This window comes from Bubalus bubalis, chromosome 20, assembly GCF_019923935.1.
Source record: "Bubalus bubalis isolate 160015118507 breed Murrah chromosome 20, NDDB_SH_1, whole genome shotgun sequence".
NCBI lineage: Eukaryota > Metazoa > Chordata > Mammalia > Artiodactyla > Bovidae > Bubalus > Bubalus bubalis.
Window position 1 is genome coordinate 48,834,360 of NC_059176.1, and position 22,171 is coordinate 48,856,530.

A 22,171-nucleotide genomic window follows, 5' to 3' on the forward strand; every position below is an offset into this window, starting at 1 on the left:
ATGGGCCACACCAAGTGGGCCAAAGACGAGCCCTGCACAGACATCACCACGGGGTGAGTCATTACTGAGGCCTCCCGTGGGCTGGACGTCAGTAAACACCATGCACAGCTTTTCTTGAGTAACTCTCACAACAGCTCTACGAGAGGCTTTTCCCATTTTACAGACAAGGAAGATAAAGGTCAGGGTTAAGTAAGCACCCAAGATAGTTGCCCAGCTTATGTCAGACCCTGACTGGAAGCCATGTATCTGCCTGTAAAGCTGACCTCCTTGGGAGCACTCTGCCCTGCCCTGGGGTGGCTTCTGGGGGCAGCCTGTGGCCAGGATGTGGAGGATGGGGATGCAGAGGGAGCCCTAAGCTGGGAGCCTGCCTCCCTGCCCTCCCAGGCCTCCCTCCCTCTCATCCCTGCCTCAGGGACCTCTGTGCCTTCCCCTAGGTTCCCAGTCCATCCTGTCCCTTCCACGCCTGGGACCCCGCTGGGCTCCACAACAACAACAGGCTCTTTCCCACTTCCGGTCTTGCCCAGACAGTCTGCGTCAAAAGCTGCTCTTTGTCCCCCTCTTTTTTTTTTCCCAAAAAATGTGTTTTTGATCAATTTTATAATAAAACCCAAACTGAATTCTTGCAAACAACAGCAACAAGAAATAATAAAAGAAAAAAAAATTCTCAGCTCCAGGAAGTGCTGACTCCAGCACCATTCTCCCCAGCCCAAGGGAGGGTTCCCTCCCCTCTCACCCCCAAAACCCAACCTCCTCCAACCCCAGCCTCCAACCTATCCATAGTTGGAAAAACCCAAAGGAACTTTTTGGCCAACCCAATACTTTGTTTAAATGGCACTCTATGGACACTCTGGCCTTTTTTTCTTTTTGTAACAACGAATTCTGCAATAAACTTCCTCCTCCACATCTTTTAAGTTCTGGTTGTTTTTCCCCTGGGTTTGAGATAAATTCTGCCAAAGCAGAGTCACTGGGTCAAAGGGGACATGCATGTGAATTGTTAATTTGATTCTTTGCCACCCCCATGGACTGAAGCACACCAGGCTCCTCTGTCCTTCTCTATCTCCCGGAGGTTGCACAAATTCATGTCTGTTAAGTCGGTGATGCTATCTAACCATCTCATCTTCTGCTACCCATTTCTCCTTTTGCTGTCAATCTTCCCCAGCATCAGGGTCTTTTCCAATGAGTTGGCTCTTTGCTTTAGGTGGCCAAGTTGTGAATAGGTCTTGGCCATTTTGCTCTCTCAGATGGTCAGAGTGTTTCCGAAGAGCTCCAGAAGCGTATGAAAATGTGAGTTCCCCACACCCTGGCCAACTCTAGATGCTATTGATAATCTAAACCTTCACCAGTATCATGGGCAAAAAATGACATCTCACTGTTTTGAAATTGTATTTCCTGGATACCACTAAGGTAGATCAGCTTTTCATACGACAGTTGGCCTTTTTTATTTCCTCTTCAGTGAGTTTTGCCAGTTTTCAACTGTGGTGTCTTTGTTTTTAAAGATCAACTTGTAGGAACTTTTTTTGAACATTATTGACATGAATTCTTTGTTGTACATGTTGCAAATATTATAGTCCAGCGTAACAATTGTCTTTTACCATACAAGTTTGTATATACTTGAATGATTTTTAACTCTATTACAAGATATAATGATGATATAATGAACTCTCAATGTAGCTACTTTTAAGCTCCAGTAGTGATTAAGATAAGGGTAATAGATTTTCCCCCAGTATGAAGTTTTCCTGTTGACATTGCTTGTGGTGGGTTTTGCATTGCAGAGATTTTTTTGCTTCTGTGGAGTCAAATTCCTGTCTTTCCTTTTGTGGCTTCTAAGCTTTATATAATATATACTTAGAAAAGTCTTCCTACTCCACAATTATTAATAAAACAGCTTCTTCTAGTCCTTCTAAAACATGATTTATTATTTTGTAAAAGGTGGCATAGTATTTTTTTTTCACATGGAGAACCATAATTTATTTAATCAATCCTCAACTACTGAACATTATTTCTGTTTTCCCCCTCTTCTCTTTTCCTGGCTGCACCTCTCCTGGGTCGGTGGGGTGGGAATCTTTCCCAAACTGGAATTAAACCTGCGCCCCCTGTGGTGGAAGTGGGGAGTTTTAACCACTGGACAGCCAGGGAAGTCCTCGCCTATTTTATATTTTTACTTACTTATTTTTGCCTGCCTCAGGTCTTAAGTTGCTGCGCACAGGCTCTCAAGTTGTGGCACGAAAGCTTAGTTGCCCCAAGGCATGTGGCATCTAGTCCCCAGACCAGGGACGGAACTGGAGTTGTCCCCTGCATTGGAAGGTGGATTCTTAATCACTAGACCACTAGGGAAGTGAGTGAGTGAGTGGTCGCTCAGTCGTGTCTGACTCTTTGCAACCCCGTGGACTGTAGCCCACCAGGCTCCTCCGTCCATGGGATTCTCCAGGTAATAATACTGGAGTGGGTTGCCATTTCCTTCTCCAGGGGATCTTCCCAACCCAGGGATTGAACCCAGGTCTCCCGCATTGCAGGCAGACACTTTAACCTCTGAGCCACCAGGGACGAGCACTACAGAAATCCCACCCCTATTTTAAATCATGTTGTATTGAGCCACCAGCCCTGACTTTCCTCACCTCACCTGGATTATTTCAAAGCAAACCCCAAACATCAAATCATTTCATTCATAAACATAAAAGTTGAAACATTTCTATATCATAAAATCTATTAATCCTCTGCTCTTCCTGTCTTATACTTCTAATTTTCTTTATATTTTGAATAGCCAGCTTATTCATGTGGTTCAACATTGAAAAGGACCGAAGGACATATTGAAACCTTTGTTCCCACCCTGTCCTTTGGGGGCTCAGGGCCCACCTGCAAGACAATCTAAAGAGCCATCGTATACATTATGTGAAAGTGAATCATGTGCTGTTCCCCTTTTAGGATACAATTGATAAACTACTTGAACAATAGTCTGCACCCAGCTTTTATTAGTTAACAACACGTCCTTTTGTTTTCTTTTTAGAGATGGCATGTCATATTTAATTGGTAGCATTGTTACTTTCATCATAGAAGGCAATGGCATCCCACTCCAGTACTTTTGCCTGGAGAATCCCATGGATGGAGGAGCCTGATAGGCTGCAGTCCATGGGGTCGCTAGAGTCCGACACGACTGAGCGACTTCACTTTCAATTTTCACTTTCATGCATTGGAGAAGGAAATGGCAACCCACTCCAGTGTTCTTGCTTGGAGAATCCCAGGGATGGCGGGGCCTGGTGGGCTGCCGTCTATGGGGTCGCACAGAGTCGGACACGACTGAAGCGACTTAGCAGCAGCAGCAGCATTGTTACTTTTATAAGGGAGAGACTTAATGTTATATAAAATAATCGTGTGTCTTACAATCTAGACTATCTTAGAATCAATTAAATAGCATATTTCTTCCCTCCTTCCCTTTTATTTTTCTTTATATATGTATATATACTCAGCAGTGGCCACAGGACTGGAAAAGGTCAGTTTTCATTCCAATCCCAAAGAAAGGCAATATCAAAGAATGCTCAAACTACCGCACAATTGCACTCATCTCACATGCTAGTAAAGTGATGCTCAAAAATCTCCAAGCCAGGCTTCAGCAATATGCGAACCGTGAACTTCCTGATGTTCAAGCTGGTTTTAGAAAAGGCAGAGGAACCAGAGATCAAATTGCCAACATCCGCTGGATCATGGAAAAAGCAAGAGAGTTCCAGAAAAACATCAATTTCTGCTTTATTGACTATGCCAAAGCCTTTGACTGTGTGGATCACAATAAACTGTGGAAAATTCTGAAAGAGATGGGAATACCAGACCACCTGATCTGCCTCTTGAGAAACCTATATGCAGGTCAGGAAGCAACAGTTAGAACTGGACATGGAACAACAGAACTGGTTCCAAATAGGAAAAGGAGAACGTCAAGGCTGTATATTGTCACCCTGTTTATTTAACTTATATGCAGAGTACATCATGAGAAATGCTGGACTGGAAGAAACACAAGCTGGAATCAAGATTGCTGGGAGAAATATCAATAACCTCAGATATGCAGATGACACCACCCTTATGGCAGAAAGTGAAGAGGAACTGAAAAGCCTCTTGATGAAAGTGAAAGTGGAGAGTGAAAAATTTGGCTTAAAGCTCAACATTCAGAAAACGAAGATCATGGCATCCAGTCCCATCACTTCATGGGAAATAGATGGGGAAACAGTGGAAACAGTGTCAGACTTTATTTTGGGGGGCTCCAAAGTCACTACAGATGTTGACTGCAGCCATGAAATTAAAAGACGCTTACTCCCTGAAAGGAAAGTTATGACCAACCTAGATAGCATATTCAAAAGCAGAGACATTACTTTGCCAACAAAGATTCGTCTAGTCAAGGCTATGGTTTTTCCTGTGGTCATGTATGGATGTGAGAGTTGGACTGTGAAGAAGGCTGAGCGCTGAAGAATTGATGCTTTTGAAGTGTGGTGTTGGAGAAGACTCTTGAGAGTCCCTTGGACTGCAAGGAGATCCAACCAGTCCATTCTGAAGGAGATCAGCCCTGGGATTTCTTTGGAAGGACTGATGCTGAAGCTGAAACTCCAGTACTTTGGCCACCTCATGCAAAGAGTTGACTCATTGGAAAAGACTCTGATGCTGGGAGGGATTGGGGGCAGGAGGAGAAGGGGACGACAGAGGATGAGATGGCTGGATGGCATCACTGACTCGATGGACGTGAGTCTCAGTGAACTCAGGGAGTTGATGATGGACAGGGAGGCCTGGCGTGCTGCGATTCATGGGGTCGCAAAGAGTCGGACACGACTGAGCGACTGATCTGATCTGATCTGATATATATGTATATGTATTTTTTATTGAGTTGCTGCCCTGATGGCTCAGACAGTACAAGCTGCCTGCCTTGCAGGAGACCCAGGTTCAATCCCTGGGTCAGGAAGATCCCCTGGAGAAAGGAATGGCAACACACTCTAATATTCTTGCCTAGAGAATTCCATGGACAGAGGAGCCTAGCAGGCTACAGTTAATGGGGTCACAAAGAGTCGGACTGAGCAACTAATACTCACACACTCATAGTTGACTTACAACATTTCAGGTGCACAGCAAGGTAATTCAGTTATACGTACACACATGTACTATTTGTGAGATTATTTTCCATTATAGGTGATTACAAGATATTGACGACAGTTCCCTGTGCTATACAGTAAACCTGTTGCTCTTAACCACATGCCTTGAATTTGGTTCTGTAGATAGCATCCTAGTCCTTTCTTATACGTAGGTATTACTTTCTGTTACATATAGCTACATATTACATTTTGTTACATATAGCTATATAGTACATTCCATTGCAAGGACTTACAAGAAGAATTCAATTAGCCCATCTCTACTGGTGGAGTTGAGGTCCTTCCCAGCTACAGTCACGGCTGCAGTGAAAAGCCTTATACAGTCCCCACGTTGCTTGTATGTGAGCATATCTGTAGGATTCGTTTCCAGGAGTGGAAGTGCTGAGTCAAAGGGGACCTGTGTTTAGATGTTGAATAAATATTACCAAATTGCCTCTATCGAGTTGAGTCAGTTTACACATCAGCCAGCAGTGCCGAGGTGCGGCTGTGTCTGTGTATGGGTGCTTGTTCTCTTCCCACCCTTGCCAATATATGGTGTTTCCAAGCTTAATGCCTTCTGTTCTGATAAGTGTAGAATAGTATCTTTGGAGGTAATCTTTACTTTTTATTTAGTTATTTATTTTTTTAACCATGCCACAAGATATGTGGGATCTTAGTTCCCTGACCAGGGATCGAACCCTTGCTCCCTGCAGTGGAAGCCCTGGAGCCCTAACCACTGGACCACCAGTGAATTCCCCTGGAGATACTCTTTTTAATGAGTTATTGAGCATCTCTTTACATATTTAAGGGCCCATTGAAATTTTCCCCTTTCCATTACCATTAACTGTTTCTTCATATTCTTTGCCTATTTTCCTCCATTTGAGTCATTGATGGTTCATTTAAAAAAGATTTGTGGGGGACTTTTCTGGTGTTCCAGTGGCTAAGACTCCTTGTTCCAAATGCAGGGGGCTGGGGCTCCATCCCTGGTCAGGGAATTAGATCTTGTATGCAACAACTAAGAGATCCCAGGTGTCACATAAGATCCAGCACAGCCTGATAAATTCATTAAATAATTTTTTTAACCACTAAAAAAATTATTTGTGGGGCTCTTCACATATTAGAGAAATCTACCCTTTGCCTATGTTATGTGTCGCAGTTTCCCCCTCAGGTTTAAAGTTTTCCTTAGACTTTGCTTGTGGTGGTGGTGTTTTTTTTTTTTTTTTTAATTTTATTTTATTTTTAAACTTTATATAATTGTATTAGTTCTGCCAAATATCAAAATGAATCCATTGTGGTGGTGTTTTGCAGAAAATAAATTTTTTTTGGTAGTCAAATTTATCAATCTTTTCTTTTGAGCCTTCAGGTTTTGTATAATATTATAAAGGACTTCCCTACTCCGGGATTAAAAAAATTTTTTTCCCATGGTTTCATTCAGTAGTTATAAAATATGATTTGTTTTTCATGATGGGATAGTATTTCATCATATGGAAAGACCATAATTTACTCAACCGATCACCAATAGCTGAATATTTGGGCTATTTCTGATTTTTTCTGAACTATTAATAAAGCTGCAGTAAAATGCTTTTCCATAAATATTCTGTTACATTAGGCTAAATTCCTGAAAGTGACCTTCATTTCCATCCCCAAACTGCCCTCCAGAAAGTCAGGCTGCCCTTCTGCCACAGTGGCTTCTGTACTGCTCTCAAAATGCTCGCAGAGCCTTTGGTCAGAGAGGCAAGGACCCAGGATGGAAGATGCTCTCTGTATGGCCTCATTGAGTCTTTCTTTGGCTTGTCAGCCACAGAGAAGATTATGTCAAATATTCTAGAGGAGGAGCTCAGGCATCATGAGACTGGAGGGAGAGGAGGAAACCCCAGAGTAGCGGCAAGAGGAACTTCCCTGGTGATCCAGGCACTAAGACTCCACGCTTCCAATGTAGTGGGCCCACGGTTCAATCCCTGGTCAGGTAACTAGATCCTACATGCTGCAACTATAAAGATCTGATCTCTTTGACTTCCCTGGTGGCTCAGTGGTAAAGATTCTGCCTGCCAGTGCAGGAGACATGGGTTCAATCCCTAGTCCAAGAGGATCCCACAAGTCTTGGAGCAACTAAGTCCGTGTAACCACAATTACTGAGCCTGTGCTCTAGAGCCTGGGAGCCACAGCTACTGAGCCCATCCATTGCAACTACTGAAGCATGCATGCCCTAGAGCTTTTGCTCTGCAATGAAGAGAAACCACAGCAATGAGAAGCCCGAGTACCATAACTATAGAGTAGTCCCGCTTGCTGCAACAGGAGAAAAGCCCAGACAGCAGCAAAGACCCAGCACAGCCAAAACTAAAGATAAATAAATAAAATTAAATATATAAAAATATATTTATATATAAATATGTATATAATTATACACACACACACACACACACACACACACACACAAAAGATCTGATCCCACATGCTGCAACTAAGATGTGGTACAGCCACAAAAAAAAGCTGCTAGAGTCTTACTCAGAGCAGACTTATTATTTTACATACAATTCTATTCTCCAATAAACCTGTGATTCTGTTTTAAGACCACAGAAACAAATTAGAAAGGGGAAGCGAGGTGGCTACTTACAGCATCCTAGCCCACTGTGCCGTTTCTAAAGGAAGAGCAAGTGCAAGTGAGTCAAAAAGCAACCACTTTGGGCCATGCGGTGCAGGGCTAAACTGTCTCACAGATTCAGGTAATAGATGAGGAAGTCGATTAGATTTGGCGGTCTCTAAATTTGCTTGTAAACCTGAGATTCTGGAAGGTGTCTTAAACGTTGTGGTTGCCCCCTCCGCAAAGACGCCCTAATTCCTGTATTTTCTGAATATGCTTTGCTATGTGGCAAAGAGGAATTAAAACCGCAGATGAAATTAAAATGGGGTAATCAGCTAACCTTAAAATAGGGAGAAACCTTGGATTATTGGAGTGGACAAAATGTAATCACAAGGAGCCTCTAGAGTAGATGCAGGAGGGGAAAAAAAGGATTGATGTCAAAGTGATACAATGACAGAAAGACTGGATGGGCCACTGCTGACTTTGAAAATGGTAGGGGGCCACAAGCCAAGGAATGCGGATATCCAGAAGAGGTTCTGTAGAACATCCAGAAGGAAACCCTGTGGACACTCTTGAATATACATAGCCTGATGAGATCCATTTTGGACTTCACTTACAAAACTAAAATAAGAAGCGCGGTGTTTTAAATTTGTGTTAATTTGTTACAACACCCATAAGGAAAAAGTGCAAATATCTTCTGATACTGCCCAGTAAAAAGATGCCCAGGGAAGAGGAGTGCCTTGCCCCTGGACGCTCAGCCTCTAAGGAAGCAGCATACCCTGACTCTGGTCTGGCTTTTTTCTTTTTTGCTAGATCCTGCAGCTTCTCTTCCTTCCTAATGATGAGCCCCAGGTATCAACGAAAGTTAAATTGTGTGCTGTAGAGATTCAGTTATCTGGAACGGCCATCTCCATGGGGATGCCCGGTTTGTTTTTTCAATGAGTGGGGCTCCCCCTCCCCTCGCCCCAATTCGAAGGGTGGGCCTCTGTGCCCTTCCCCCAGGGGCAGATGCTGTCCAGATGTGGGCGGGGGCGGGGCCCTGGGGCTGCGGCCACGGCGGGACTATTTGGGGAGCAGGGGAAGGGCAGTGGTTGTGGAAGCTGGAGACCTGGGGAACCAAAGAGCAATTCCAGGGCCGGCGGGCGGGCCGTCGCTGGAGCAGCTCCCCTCGGGGTGCTCCGAGGAGGCTGCGGGCAGGCAGAGGAGGAGTCCCGGCGGAGCTGCGGGCCGGCAGGGGTTAACCCGGGAGTAGTCGTCGGGTCAGGTTACTTCCCTTTAAAAAGAAGGGGAAAGGAGGAGTCAGGCCCTGGTGGGCAGTGTCTGTGGCTGGTCCGGCTCGTCCTTCGGGGGAGGAGGCTCGCAGCCGGCCAGGGTCGGGCGCCTGGCAGCCGCAGGCAAGTCGAGCGCGGTGCAGAGGGGACCGGGTGCGCGGAGGGGCCGCGGGGCGCAGCCGGGCTGAGGCAGGGACCTCCATGCAAGCGCGCTCAAGACTCCGACGTCCCTGCCGACGCCCCCTTCCCAGACCCGCACACTGAGGTCCAAGGCGAGCGAAGGAGAGAGACCCCTCTAGGATCTCGCCGCCAGGATGGTCCCGCAGCGGGCCTGTCAACCGGTCGGGGAGCGGGAGGTACCCCCCTTGAGAGGTGGCTCCCAGGGTGGCGAGCGCGGCTGCTGGCGCCTCTGGGGGTGGACCGACGGAGAGACACCACTGGTGCAGCGGACTCAGCCCTGCTGGGGTCCCGGGCAAGGTGGGGTGGGGACAAAGCGTGGTGGCGGGCGTGGTGACTGGTGGTGACTGTGAGACTCAACCGCTCAGACTCGCAGTGGGTGGGGCGGAGCCAAAGATGCGCGAGGTCCTGGCCAAGGCTTGGGGGTCTGTCTACACAGCCCCCAGAGCGGGAGCGGGGCCGGGGTCAAGACTCCAACAGGAGATCCCCTTAGCTAGCCTTGGACGTCTTGCCTCCCTCCAGAGCCCTCCACCCGACTACTATTTTAAAGGGAATTCCTATTTTTAGTGAAAGTTGCTCAGTCGGTGTCCGACTCTTTGCGACCTCATGGACTATACAGTTTGTGGAATTCTCCAGGCCAGAATATACTGGAGCAGGTAGCCTTTCCCTTCTCCAGGGGGTCTTCCAAATCCAGGGATCGAACCCAGGTCTCCTGCATTGCAGGCAGATTCTTTATCAGCTAACCCACTCCCCTGCTCCTTACAACACCACCACTGGGATGAGGGTTTTCCTGATGTGGGAACAGAGTGCTTGCTCCAGCCCTACCCCGAAGTCGAGATGATCAGTGTTCCTACTGCTATAGGCATTTGCTCTGGTGAGGGGCTTCCAAGTAGAGCCAGTGGGGTCCTAACCCTGCACCTCCCCACCCCCCCAGCAGTGCAGTGAGTGGGGGTGCCCAGGTGGGTCATGCCTTGGGTTTTGTGACTTGAATCCTCCTCCTCCTCCCTTCATCCCAGCTCAGGGCAAGGTGCTAGTTACTGGAATCAGTGGGACAGTCAGGCAGTGTGGCTGGCTGGTCAGAGCGCAGTTCTCAGTCAGACCTGAGGTCTGAAGCTGGCTTAGTCCCTGAGTCTCTCAATGATCTGGACATCTCTGGGCCCTGCTTTGCTGCTGCTGCTGCTGCTAAGTCGTTTCAGTTGTGTCTGACTCTGTGTGACCCCATAGATGGCAGCCCACCAGGCTCCCCCATCCCTGGGATTCTCTAGGCAAGAATACTGGAGTGGGTTGCCATTTCCTTCTCCAATGCATGAAAGTGAAAAGTCAAAGTGAAGCCGCTCAGTTGTGTCCGACTCTTAGCAACCCCATGGCCTGTAGCCTACCAGGCTCCTCCATCCATGGGATTTCCCAGGCAAGAGTACTGGAGTGGGGTGCCATTGCCTTCTCCAGGGCCCTACTTTATTCACCTATAAAAGAGGACTGTGGGCCTTCCCAGGTGGAGCTAGTGGTAAAGAATCTGCCTGCCAATGCAGGAGACAGCAAGAGACAAGAGTTTGATCCCTGGGTCAGGAAGATCCCCTGGCGTAGGTAATGGTAACCCACTCCAGTATTCTTGCCTGGAGAACTCCACAAAGGAGCCTGGAGGGCTACAGAACATGGAGTCGCAAAGACTCAGACACTACTGAATGACGCAGCACACATAGGCACACACACACACAAACACACACAGTGTGTCTGAAAGAGGAGTCTTGGAGCAGATGGGCCTTCCAGTTGACTGTGATTGAAGAGTTGGCTGCAGACATTTGAGGTGGGGGAGGGGAACAATGGGGGCGCGGCCAAGAGGAAGTGGGAATGGGCCTCGGATCCGCCAAAGACCCCCTCCCCACACACTGGGGGCAGGGGAGGTGGGGAAAGCAGGTGACTGCCAACTCTGGCAGTAGGCTGGCATCCTCCCCAGCCCACCTCCCTAAAGAGCCCTAGAGTCTAAGGCTAGACTATGAGTGAAAGGAAGCTTAGCTCAGAGAGCTGCTGCTACTTCACAGATGGAGAAACAGGCTCAGCTGTGTGAGGCAGCCCAGTGCCTGCCCCGTGATTTCCCCCCAGAGTCTGCTAGAGAGTGGGGCATCAGCTCCCCACTTCCACCACCCTTAGGCCAAGTTTTCCAGCCCCTTTGCTTCGGGAGTTTTATTGCTAAGCTTTCTTTCTGAGAAGAAAGGTTGGGGTCCCCACGTGGGAAGGCAGCAGTTTCCCCAGTATTGGAGTTGGGTCTAGTTCCTGGGCCTCTGCCTTTGATGGAAGACCAGGACCCCACTCTGGGGACTCTTCCAGAATCTGGGAAGGATGGTATGGATGGTGCGCCAGCCGCTCACATGGAGCCCCCTGAGAGCCTTCCTTCACAGGCCACCAGCCATCACCTCCAGCCTGGGCCCAGGCCTGGGTGTCTGTCATCAGAGGCACGGCAGTATTTCTCAGCTGCACCCTGGAGGCATACCAGGGTTCCCCACAGCGGCCTGAGTCTGGGAGCACTGCCCTCCCCTTCTGATAAGAAGTTCCACTTCCTAGAGGCCCTGCAGCTCCCAGTCCTGGTCTAGGGGCAGGGAGTTGCTGGCCCCCTTGTAGAGCCCCCAAGCTGACTTCACCAGATTCCCAGCCTCTCCTTGCAGCGGCCACTCCCGCCATGTCCCTTAGAACTCCCGCCATGTCCCTTAGAACTCCCGCCATGTCCCTTAGAGTGCCTATAAAATTCAGAAGGCACACACCGTTCCCCTAAAAGATGATCAGACCTTTCTTCCTGCCTGGCCTTCTTTAAATTGCTGTCCTGTGCTATCACCTCCTGAGGTCTCTTGAAAGATGTATGTCTCCTCCTGAGGTCTTTTAACCCTCTGGGGCACTGCACAGTAGGAAATGTAGGGGCTGTATGAGAGGATGCTTTCGGGAGGTGTGTATAATCCAGCAATAGAATCTGCCACAACTGTCTGTGTGACCTTGGGCAAGTCACTTAACTTTGTGCTGTGGTTTCCTCAAGAGCCAGTGGTGGTGATTATCCTGATGGTGATTGTCTGAGTTCGGTCACACAGAAGGGAATTTTCCAGGCAGGATCTGCAGCCCAGAAAGGCCCTTCCAAGGCTGGTGTCCTTCCACCCACTCCGCAAGGTCCCCATCTCTCCTTTGCTCCTGAGTGCCCTGCATTGGCTTCCAGAGGTCAAAACAGGAGCTGACTTCCTATGGGGGCTTTCTGCGGTTCTCACAGGATGGACAAGGTCCAAAGCTCCCAGAGGAAGCACCCTGGGGGGCTGGCCTGGGCCCAGGCTCCTGCAGCTGTGGGTGGAGATCTCAGAAGCCTGGGAGAAAGCCAGGAGCCTCAGGGGCCAGAAAGTGCCGGCGCTGGGGCCCCAGCCTCATTCCTGCTCTTCACTGTCTGCTCCTTCAGAGCAGACAGCTGGCCTTCGGTTTTTCCATCGCTCCCAGCCTGCCCAGCCCTGCAGCTAAAGGGGACGGCAGGGGAGGTGCTGAGTAAGCCTGAGCAGCAGCTTACCCCCAGGGCCTGGTGGTCTGGGAGGGAGCCTGGGCTGCATAGTTGCCTGACTTCTGGTCCTGGGTTTCCCCACCATAGTCCCTCCCAGGCTCCTGGTGTTTTCATGTTTGAATAGAAAGTAACTTTCACTCCCATATCTGAGATAAAGCTTTGTCTTTAGTATGAGTGGCTATGCCTCAAATATTTTTTTTTTTTAATTTATAACTTTTGTTCTCTGGACCAAAGCATAATCAGGTTAGAAATATATAAACCCACAGGTAGAAAGGCAGCTTTGGTTGAGACGGGGGCTGGGGACTCAGCTTCTTCCCCATCCAGAGATAAATAGTAAAAGGAATGCACACATCTGCTCATTGGCATAAAGCTTCCATTCCAAAGACCCTTTGCACATGTCGCCTCCCCAGAATCCTACGGGGTGGAGCAGTGATTCCCAAAGTGAGCACAGCCGAACAGGATGATTTTGTTGGCTACCTAGATGAAAAATTTTCATTTATTCATTTTTAATAATTCTATTTATCTTTGGCTGTGCTGGGTCTTCGTTGCTGCGTGGACTTTTCTCTAGTTGCAGCAAGCTGGGGCTACTCTCTAGTTGCGGTTTGTGAGCTTCTTATTGCGGTGGCTCCTCTTATTGTGGAGAACCGGCTCTAGGACACAAGGGCTTCAGGAACTGCAGCGCCTGGGCCCTAGAGCACAGCTCAGTAGTTGTGGCATGGGGGCTTAGATGCTCTGTGGCATGTGGGAGTCTTCCCAGATCAGCGATCAAACCTGTGTCTCCTGCATTTGGCAAGTGGATTCTTTACCACTGAACCACCGGGAAAGCCCCTTTACTTATTTTTTAATTTTTATTTTATAAGTCATTTTCCTTTTTCAAAGCAACCTCATCCGTGGTACTTTGTTACAATGGCCTGAGCTGACTAGTACATCAACTTTATTTTTATTTATGTATTTTAGTATTTATTTGGCTTTGCCGGGTCCCAGCTGTGGCACACGGGATCTTCAGTCTTTGTTGCGCCATGTGAGGTCTTCAGTTATGGCCTGCGAACTCTTAGTTGCAGCATACGGGCTCTAGTTCCCCGACCAGGAATGCAATCCAGGCTCCCTACACTGGGAGCATGGAGTCTTAGCCACTAGACCAGCAGGGAAGCCCCGAATTGTCTTATTGCTGCATCTGTTCCATGAGCATGTGTTACCTGCCTGCTGTGTACCAGGCGCTTGCCTGGTGTAGAGGATTCTATCCTCATAGCACTGAGTCTTGGGGGTGCTGCGAGGGCTTCCCTGGGGTAGCATCACTGAAGTGAGTTTCCTGGATGAGTGGGTGGCACGTGCGGGAAAGATACAAGCTTTCCAGGTCCAAAGAGCAGCTTGGGGTGGAAGTGAAGGGTGGAGGAGGGAAGAGATGATGGGCTCGAGAAACCAAAAGAAGCCAGTGGGGCAGAACAACAGGGGGTAAAGGCTTGAGATGAGACCAGAGACTCACTGGAGGCTAGATCATACTGGACCTATAGGCTGTTGCAAGGAGTGTGGACCTTGTCGTTCATTCTGCCAACACTGGGCTTCTCCCCTGTGCTAGGCATGGCGCAGTCTACAAGTCATGGCACCCTTGAGGTGCCTCGGTCTAGTGAGAAGCTTTTGAACAACATAGATGGCCTTTTCTTAAGTTCTGTGACAGAAGTGTGAGCCAGAGGCCAGGGAAACACCAGGGGAGAGGAGCTGCCTCTGCTTGAGAAGGCAGTGACATTTGACCCGGGTTTTGAAGGATGAATAGGAGTTTGACAGGAAAGAGAGGAAAGGCATTCTCAGCAGCGAAAGCAGGCACAGAAGTATGAAAAAGTCCAGGGAGTTTGGGAGAAATGCCAACAACTGCAGTCATGCTGGGCACCGGAAAGAGGAGAGGCCAGAAGGTCAAGTCCACCGATTTTCAGGCTTGAGCCAGAGGTGAGCTTTTGTCGTCCAAGCAGTGAGGGGAGGGACACGAGGTGCAAGCGGGAGAGGAAGACCTCTCTGCCAGGTTGTGTGGGCAGGTTGGGTGACAGGAGAGGAGAGCGAGGTTATTGCTACCCAGTGGTCTGTGGCCGTGGCCACGCGTGGGCTGTGGTGAGGGCTGGGAGAGAGATCTCTTTCTATTATCAAAGAAGGTGGGGGTTGTGGAGCTTGCCCCTCTGTGGCCCCAGACTGGGCCGGCACAATGCCCAGAAAAGGGACCTCTCATTCCAGGGCAATGGGCTGCCTGCTGCGCCAACTTTGAAGACCAGAGGCCCTTTCCAAAAGAGTAAGGATTCCAGCCAGCTGGGCCCATGGGCTGTGTCCAAAGCAAACAGGAAAAGGCCATGATGGGCCAGGCAGGGCCTCTTCCTTTGTTTGGAGTCGGGAACAGGCCAAGCAGGCTTGTGTGTCTCTCTGCTGCAAAGGTGGGAGCAAGCTGCAGGCCCTACAGAGTGAAACTTGTTGTGAGGGGAATACATGGCCCCTGGGTGCCAGCCTTCAAGGGTACAAGAAAGATGGCTTTCGTTGGCAAATTCTAGCCCTGATGGAGCGAGAAGGGGAGCACACACTTCTCTCTCTCGATCATCCTCAGGGGCCTCTGTTCCCTCGGTCACGGTGACCAAGCAGGAGCCCTCCCCCGGGGACTTGGTTTCCCACTCTTGCCCCTTGGTCATCAGCCCAGGCCTAATAGGGGTGGCTGCAGGTCACTGCAATGGAAAGCCCACACTGCCCAGACCAGGGCCCCGGGGGCATGTCTCCAGAGAGAATGAGGGAAGTGCTGACTGCTCAGAGCACCTCAAGCCCAAACATGGGCACCCAGGATTCCCCTGAAGACTCTATCCTGTACTCAGACCCAGGCCAGATGACAGGTGGCAGTCATTCAGTCTCCCAGGGATGCCTGGATGAATTAACCTATGAATATATTCAATCCACTCACGCATTTGTTTACCAAGTCTCCAGGCAAGCTCAGGGGATGGCCAGCCCAAGCCAGGGCAGGGAGTGGCAAAGGAGCAAGGTCCTCAAGGAGCTCATGAAGAAGGCAGACTCAAGCCCTGAGATGCATCTGGCCTGAGCAAGAGTCTTGCCTGTATGCCATGGTTGGAGAAGGGCTCAGAGAAGGAGCAGACCATTCTCCCAGGGCAAGGTGGGAGTGGAGACAGGGGTGGAGATGGGCTACAGAGATTCCAATAAGGAGTGACTCCTGAGTAGAATCACTCATTCATCCATGCACCAGTCCCTGCCTGTGTGCATTCACTTCAGTTCAGTTTAGTCGCTCAGTCATGTCCGACTCTTTGCGACCCCATGGATCACAGCACACCAGACCTCCCTGTCCATCACCAGCTCCTGGAGTTTACTCACACTCATGTCCATTGAGTCGGTGATGCCATCCAGCCGTCTCATCCTCTACAGTCCCCTTCTCCTCCCACCTAAAATCTTTCCCAGCATCAGAGTCTTTTCCAATGAGTCAGTTCTTTACATCAGGTGGCCAATGTATTGGAGTTTCAGCTTCAGCATCAGTCCTTCCAGTGAACACCCAGGACTGATCTCCTTTAGGATGGACTGGTTGGATCTCCTTGCAGTCCAAGGAACTCTCAGGAGTCTTCTCCAACACCACAGTTCAAAAGCATCAATTCTTTGTTGCTCAGCTTTCTTTATAGTCTGACTCTCACATCCATACATGATTACTGGAAAAACCATAGCCTTGACTAGACAGACCTTTGTTGGCAAAGTAATGTCTCTGCTTTTTAATATACTGTCTAAGTTGGTCATAACTTTTCTTCCAAGGAGTAAGCGTCTTTTAAGTTCATGGCTGCAGTCATGATCCACAGTGATTTTGGAGCCCCCCCAAAAATAAAGTCTGTCACGGTTTCCACTGTTTCCCCATCTATTTGCCATGAAGTGATGGGACCAGATGCCATGATCTTAGTTTTCTGAATATTGAGCTTTAAGCCAACTTTTTCACTCTCTTCTTTCACTTTCACTCACTTAAGAGGCTCTTAAATTCTTCTTTGCTTTCTGCCATAAGGGTGGTGTCATCTGCATATCTGAGGTTATTGATATTTCTCCTGGCAATCTTGATTCCAGCTTGTGCTTCATCCCACCCAGTGTTTCTCATGATGTACTCTGCATATAAGTTAAATAAGCAGGGTGACAATATGTAGCCTTGACATACTCCTTTCCCAATTTGGAACTAGTCTGTTCCACGTTCAGTTCTAACTGTTGCTTACTGACCTGCACACAAATTTCTCAAGAGTCAGGTCAGGTGGTCTGGTATTCCCATCTCTTTCAGAATTTTCCATAGTTTGTGGTGATCCACACAGTCAAAGGCTTTGGCATAGTCAATAAAGCAGAAATAGATGTTTTTCTGGAACTCTCTTTCTTTTTCCATGATCCAACAGATGTTGGCAATTTGATCTCTGGTTGCTCTGCCTTTTCTAAAAACAGCTTGGACATCTGGTAGTTCACGGTTCACATACTGTCGAAGCCTGGCTTGGAGAATTTTGAGTATTACTTTGCTAGCGTGTGAGATGAGTGCAATTGTGTGGTAGTTTGAACATTCTTTTGCATTGCCTTTCTTTGGGATTGGAATGAAAACTGACCTTTTCCAGTCCTATGGCCACTGCTGAGTTTTCCAAATTTGCTGGCATGTTGAGTGCAGCACTTTCACACCATCCTCTTTCAGGATTTGAAATAGCTCAACTGGAATTCCATCACCTCCACTAGCTTTGTTTGTAGTGATGCTTTCTAAGGCCCACTTGATTTCACATTCCAGGATGTCTGGCTCTAGGTGAGTGATCATACCATCGTGATTATCTTTGTCATGAAGATCTTTTTTATACTGTTCTTCTGTGTATTCTTGCTACCTCTTCTTAATATCTTCTGCTTCTGTTAGGTCCATACCATTTCTGTCCTTTATCAAGCCCATCTTTGCATGAAATGTCCCCTTGGTATCTCTAATTTTCTTGAAGAAATATCTAGTCTTTCCTATTTTATTGTTTTCCTCTATTTCTTTGCACTGATCACTGAGGAAGGCTTTCTTATCTCTCCTTGCTATTCTTTGGAACTCTGAATTCAAATGGGTTTATCTTCCCTTTTCTCCTTTGCTTTTCTCTTCTTTTCTTTTCACAGCTATTTGTAAGGCCTTCTCAGACAGCCATTTTGCTTTTTTGCATTTCTTTTTCTTGTGGATGGTCTTGATCCCTGTCTCCTGTACAATGTCACGAACCTCCGTCCATAGTTCTTCAGGCACTCTATCTATCATATCTAATCCCTTGAACTTATTTCTCACTTCTACTGTATAATTGTAAGGGATTTGATTTAGGTTATACCTGAATGGTCTAGTGGTTTTCCCTACTTTCTTCAATTTAAGTCTGAATTTGGCAATAAGGAGATCATGATCTGAGCCACAGTCAGCTCTCAGTCTTGTTTTTGCTGACTGAATAGACCTTCTCCATCTTTGGATGCAAAGAATGTAATCAATCTGACTTTGGTATTGACCATCTGGTGATGTCCATGTGTAGAGTCTTCTCGTGTTGTTGGAAGAGGGTGTTTGCTATGACCAGTACGTTCCCTTGGCAAAACTCCATTAGCCTGTGATCTGCTTTGTTTTGTACTCCAGGGCCAAATTTGCCTGTTATCCCAGGTGTTTCTTGACTTCCCACTTTTGCATTCTCTAGTCTCCTATAATGAAAAGGATATCTTTTGGGGGTGTTAATTCTAGAAGGTCTTGTAGGTCTTCATAGAACCGTTCAACTTCAGCTTCTTCAGCATTACTGGTCAGGGCATAGACTTGGATTACCGTGATATTGAATGGTTTACCTTGGAAACGAAGAGAGATCATTCTGTCATTTTTGAGATTGCGTCCAAGTATTGCATTTTGGACTCTTTTGTTGACTATGATGGCTACTCTATTTCTTCTAGGGGATTCTTGCCCACAGTAGTAGATATCATCTGAGTTAAATGGTCATCTAGTAGTAGATGGTCATCTGAGTTAAATTTGCCCATTTCAGTCCATTTTAGTTCACTGATTCACCCTGTTGACATTCACCCTTGCCATCTCCTGTTTGACCACTTCCAATTTGCTTTGATTCATGGCCCTAACATTCCAGATTCCTATGCAATATTGCTCTTTGCAGCATCGGACTTTGCTTCTATCACCAGTCACATCCACAACTGGGTGTTGTCTTTGCTTTGGCTTTGTCTCTTCATTCTTTCTTTCATTCAGTGGAGTTATTTCTCCACTGATTTCCAGTAGCATATTGGGCACCTACTGACCTGGGGAGTTCATCTTTAAGTGTCCTATCTTTTTGCCTTTTCATACCATTCAGGGGGTTCTCAAGGCATTCACTTAAAAAATATTTATTGAGGACATCACTGGTGGTCCAGTGGTGAAGAATCCACCTGCCAGTGCAGGGTACATGGGTTTGATCCCTGGTCTGGGAAGATCCCACATGCTATGGAGCAACTAAGCCCATGTGCCATGACTACTTAGCTAGAGCCCGTGCTCCACAATGAGAGAAGCCAACTAGAGAGCAGCCTCCTCTCCCTGCAGCTAGAGAAAGCCTGCCTGCAGCAATGAAGACCCAGGGCAGCCAAAAATAAATAAATAAAAATTTAAAACTATACATTAAAAAAGCCCAAATATGTGTTGAGTGACTACTACATGCCTGATACCATCAGTGAGCAGAAGCTGCCATGGACTGCTCTCTTGGGGGTCTGCTGGTGGTGGGGGTAGGGGAAGCATTCAGGTCATCACCACACAGATCATATGGAAAACTATGCCAAATTATAGGGCTTTGAAGAGAGGTTTGTGGTTCTCAGGAGCTTGACCTGGTCAGGGAGGCCAGGGTATCTTCTCTGAGAAAGACTTGAAGAATAAATAGGGAGTAACCAGAGCAAGAGTAGGAGGAAGATGATCCAAGCAGAGAGAATTGCACGTGCAAAGGTCCTGTGGTAGATGGCCTGGATGAAGGCCAGACTGGCTAGAGTTCCACAGCAGAGAAGAGTGTGGTGAGAATGAGGTCAGGCAGTCAGCCAGCTGACAGCACTTGACTTGCCGGTATCAGAAGATTTGGTCCGAATTCTGAGAGCAAAAGGATACTTTTAAGCAGTGGTGCAAAATGATTCAACTTATGTAGCAAACTGGTTTTATTGTTGTTGTTGTTGAGTCAACAAGTCGTGTCTGACTCTTTGCAACCCCATGGACTGCAGCACACGAGGCTTCCCTGTCCTTCACTATCTCCTGGAGCTTGCTCAAACTCATGTCCATTGAGTCAGGGATGCCATCCAATCATCTCATCCTTTGTCATTCCCTTCTCCTTCTGCTTTCAATCTTTCCTGGCATTAGGGTCTTTTCCAGTGAGTTGGCTCTTTGCATCAGGTGGCCAAAGTACTGGAGCTTCAGCTTCAGCATCAGTCCTTCCAATGAACATTCAGGGTTTGAGGAGCCCAAATGTTACCAAGGAGTCCATGAGGGTCTAGAAGTACCCACATAAACAGTGAGAATGGCTTTGACTCAGGACATGGTGAGACTTGGGGGCAGGGTGAGTTGAATGTTGAGGTGAGGATCAGGCAGTGTTGAAGTCTGAGAAACTGGGCTGGTGGATGGGAGGGGTGACAATGAGCTTCATATTCCTGTAAGAACATATTATATTGAGTATGATAAGTAATATCTTCATTTTTCCCAGGGATAGAATGGTTGACTTCTGGGGAAAAAGAACAAAGGACTTTCAGGTTCTACTATAATGCGTGTGCTCAGTCACTCAGTTATGTCCGACTCTTTGTGACTCCTCAGACTGCAGCCCGCCAGGCTCTGTCCATGGGATTTGCCAGGCAGGAATACTGGAGTGGGTTGCCATTTCCTCCTCCAAGGGGTCTTCCTGACCCAGGGTTTGAACTCACGTCTCTTGCGTCTCCTGCATTGGCAGGAGGATTCTTTACCACTGAGCCACCTGGGAAGCCCTCTACTATAGTAGATGGTGTTTAATATGTTTTCTCATTAAATCTGTTCAACAAACCTGAGAAATAAATTCAAACATGTGTGTATGAAGAAAGGGGTCTCAGAAAGGTAAAATTACCTGCCCAAGGTCATGGCTGGGAAAAGGTTAAGCCTCCACCAGCCTCCTCTCTTTAAAAAAAAAAAAAGGCAAAACAACTTCATTTTATTCTACTCAATGTGCTGATAATTGAGGGGAAAGTTTTTGGCAAGAAGGGAAAGGGAGGGGACCTGGAAGAACTCCTTGCTCTGAAAGAATGCAAGGGAGGCTGGGGCCATGGCTCTGGGGCGCCCTGGGCCCCCATCCAACCACAGGGGTGACCAACTTGCTCTTGACCCGAGCCAGAAGCCGATTCTCCCTTTCTCTCTACCTCCCACCTCCTGCCCCGGGGAAGTCCTCCTAATCTCCTGGATCTAACCTCCATCCTCTTGTTTCTGTGCCTGCTGTCTCAGCTTGCAGGTGCATCCAAGCCACCTGGCTACCTCTCCCCGCTGGCTGCCTGCCTGCCCTTCAGCCCTTGGTGGGGCTCCCAGGCGGCCTGTAACTGGATACCAGACACTGCTTCGTCCCTTCAGGCACCCCCCCGCCTCAGAGCCGCACTCCACGCACCCTGTTTCTGGATCTGCTCTTGGAAACCTGGATAGAGCGTGTTTCCACTCAGCCCAGTGACCTTCGCCTGTCTGAGCCCTGGTTAATTTTTGCCCAGTCTTTGCAGGCTCTGGGGCCCCTCCCCTTCGGGGATATAAGCCTGGTCTGAGGCTGCCCTGTTCCCTGCCCGTTCCTGAGCCTCCCCGAGCTCCCTCCCCATTCTCACCATGGCCAAAGGATTCTACATTTCCAAGGCCCTGGGCATCCTGGCCATTCTCCTGGGGGTGGCGGCCGTGGCCACCATCATCGCTCTGTCTGTGGTGTACGCCCAGGAGAAGAACAAGAATGCCGAGCGTGGCACCGCGGCCCCCACGAGCTCCACAGGCCCGACAACCACCTCGGCCACCACCTTGGACCAGAGCAAGCCGTGGAACCGATACCGCCTCCCCACGACCCTCTTGCCCGACTCCTATAGGGTGACGCTGAGGCCCTACCTCACTCCCAACGATAATGGCCTGTATATCTTCACCGGCTCAAGCACTGTCCGCTTCACCTGCAAGGAGCCCACGGACGTCATCATCATCCACAGCAAGAAGCTCAACTACACCCAGCACAGTGGGCACTTGGCGGTCCTGACGGGTGTGGGGGGCACCCAGGCCCCCGAAATCGACAGGACCGAGCTGGTGTTGCTCACAGAGTACCTGGTGGTCCACCTCAAGAGCTCCCTGGAGGCAGGCAAGACGTACGAGATGGAGACCACCTTTCAGGGGGAGCTGGCCGACGACCTGGCAGGCTTCTACCGCAGCGAGTACATGGACGGCAACGTCAAAAAGTGAGTCAGGTGGGCCTGCCGGGTGGGGGCAGGTCCTAGACGCCGGGGCAGAGCGGGATCCTGGGGGCCAAGGAAGGGCTTGGATTCGGGGCCTTTGAATGTTCCAAAGCCCTTG

General features: G+C 48.5%; 2 protein-coding genes across 2 annotated transcripts in view; both read left to right on the forward strand.

Moving 5' to 3' along the window:
* LOC112580837 lies at nucleotides 1–21,305 on the forward strand. Its single transcript, XM_025271227.3, has 5 exons — nucleotides 1–53; nucleotides 1,242–1,284; nucleotides 8,494–8,532; nucleotides 8,683–9,074; nucleotides 21,089–21,305. Exons 1-5 carry the CDS (start codon nucleotides 1–3, stop codon nucleotides 21,303–21,305), a joined length of 744 nt encoding a protein of 247 aa, XP_025127012.3.
* The window catches only part of LOC102407424 (alanyl aminopeptidase, membrane), a 17,354-nt gene continuing 16,295 nt past the window's right edge, over nucleotides 21,113–22,171 (forward strand). The window contains exon 1 of the mRNA XM_025270967.3: nucleotides 21,113–22,056. Within this exon, the coding sequence (XP_025126752.2) occupies nucleotides 21,452–22,056 (605 nt within the window). The 5' untranslated portion in view covers nucleotides 21,113–21,451. The remainder of the gene's footprint in view (nucleotides 22,057–22,171) is intronic.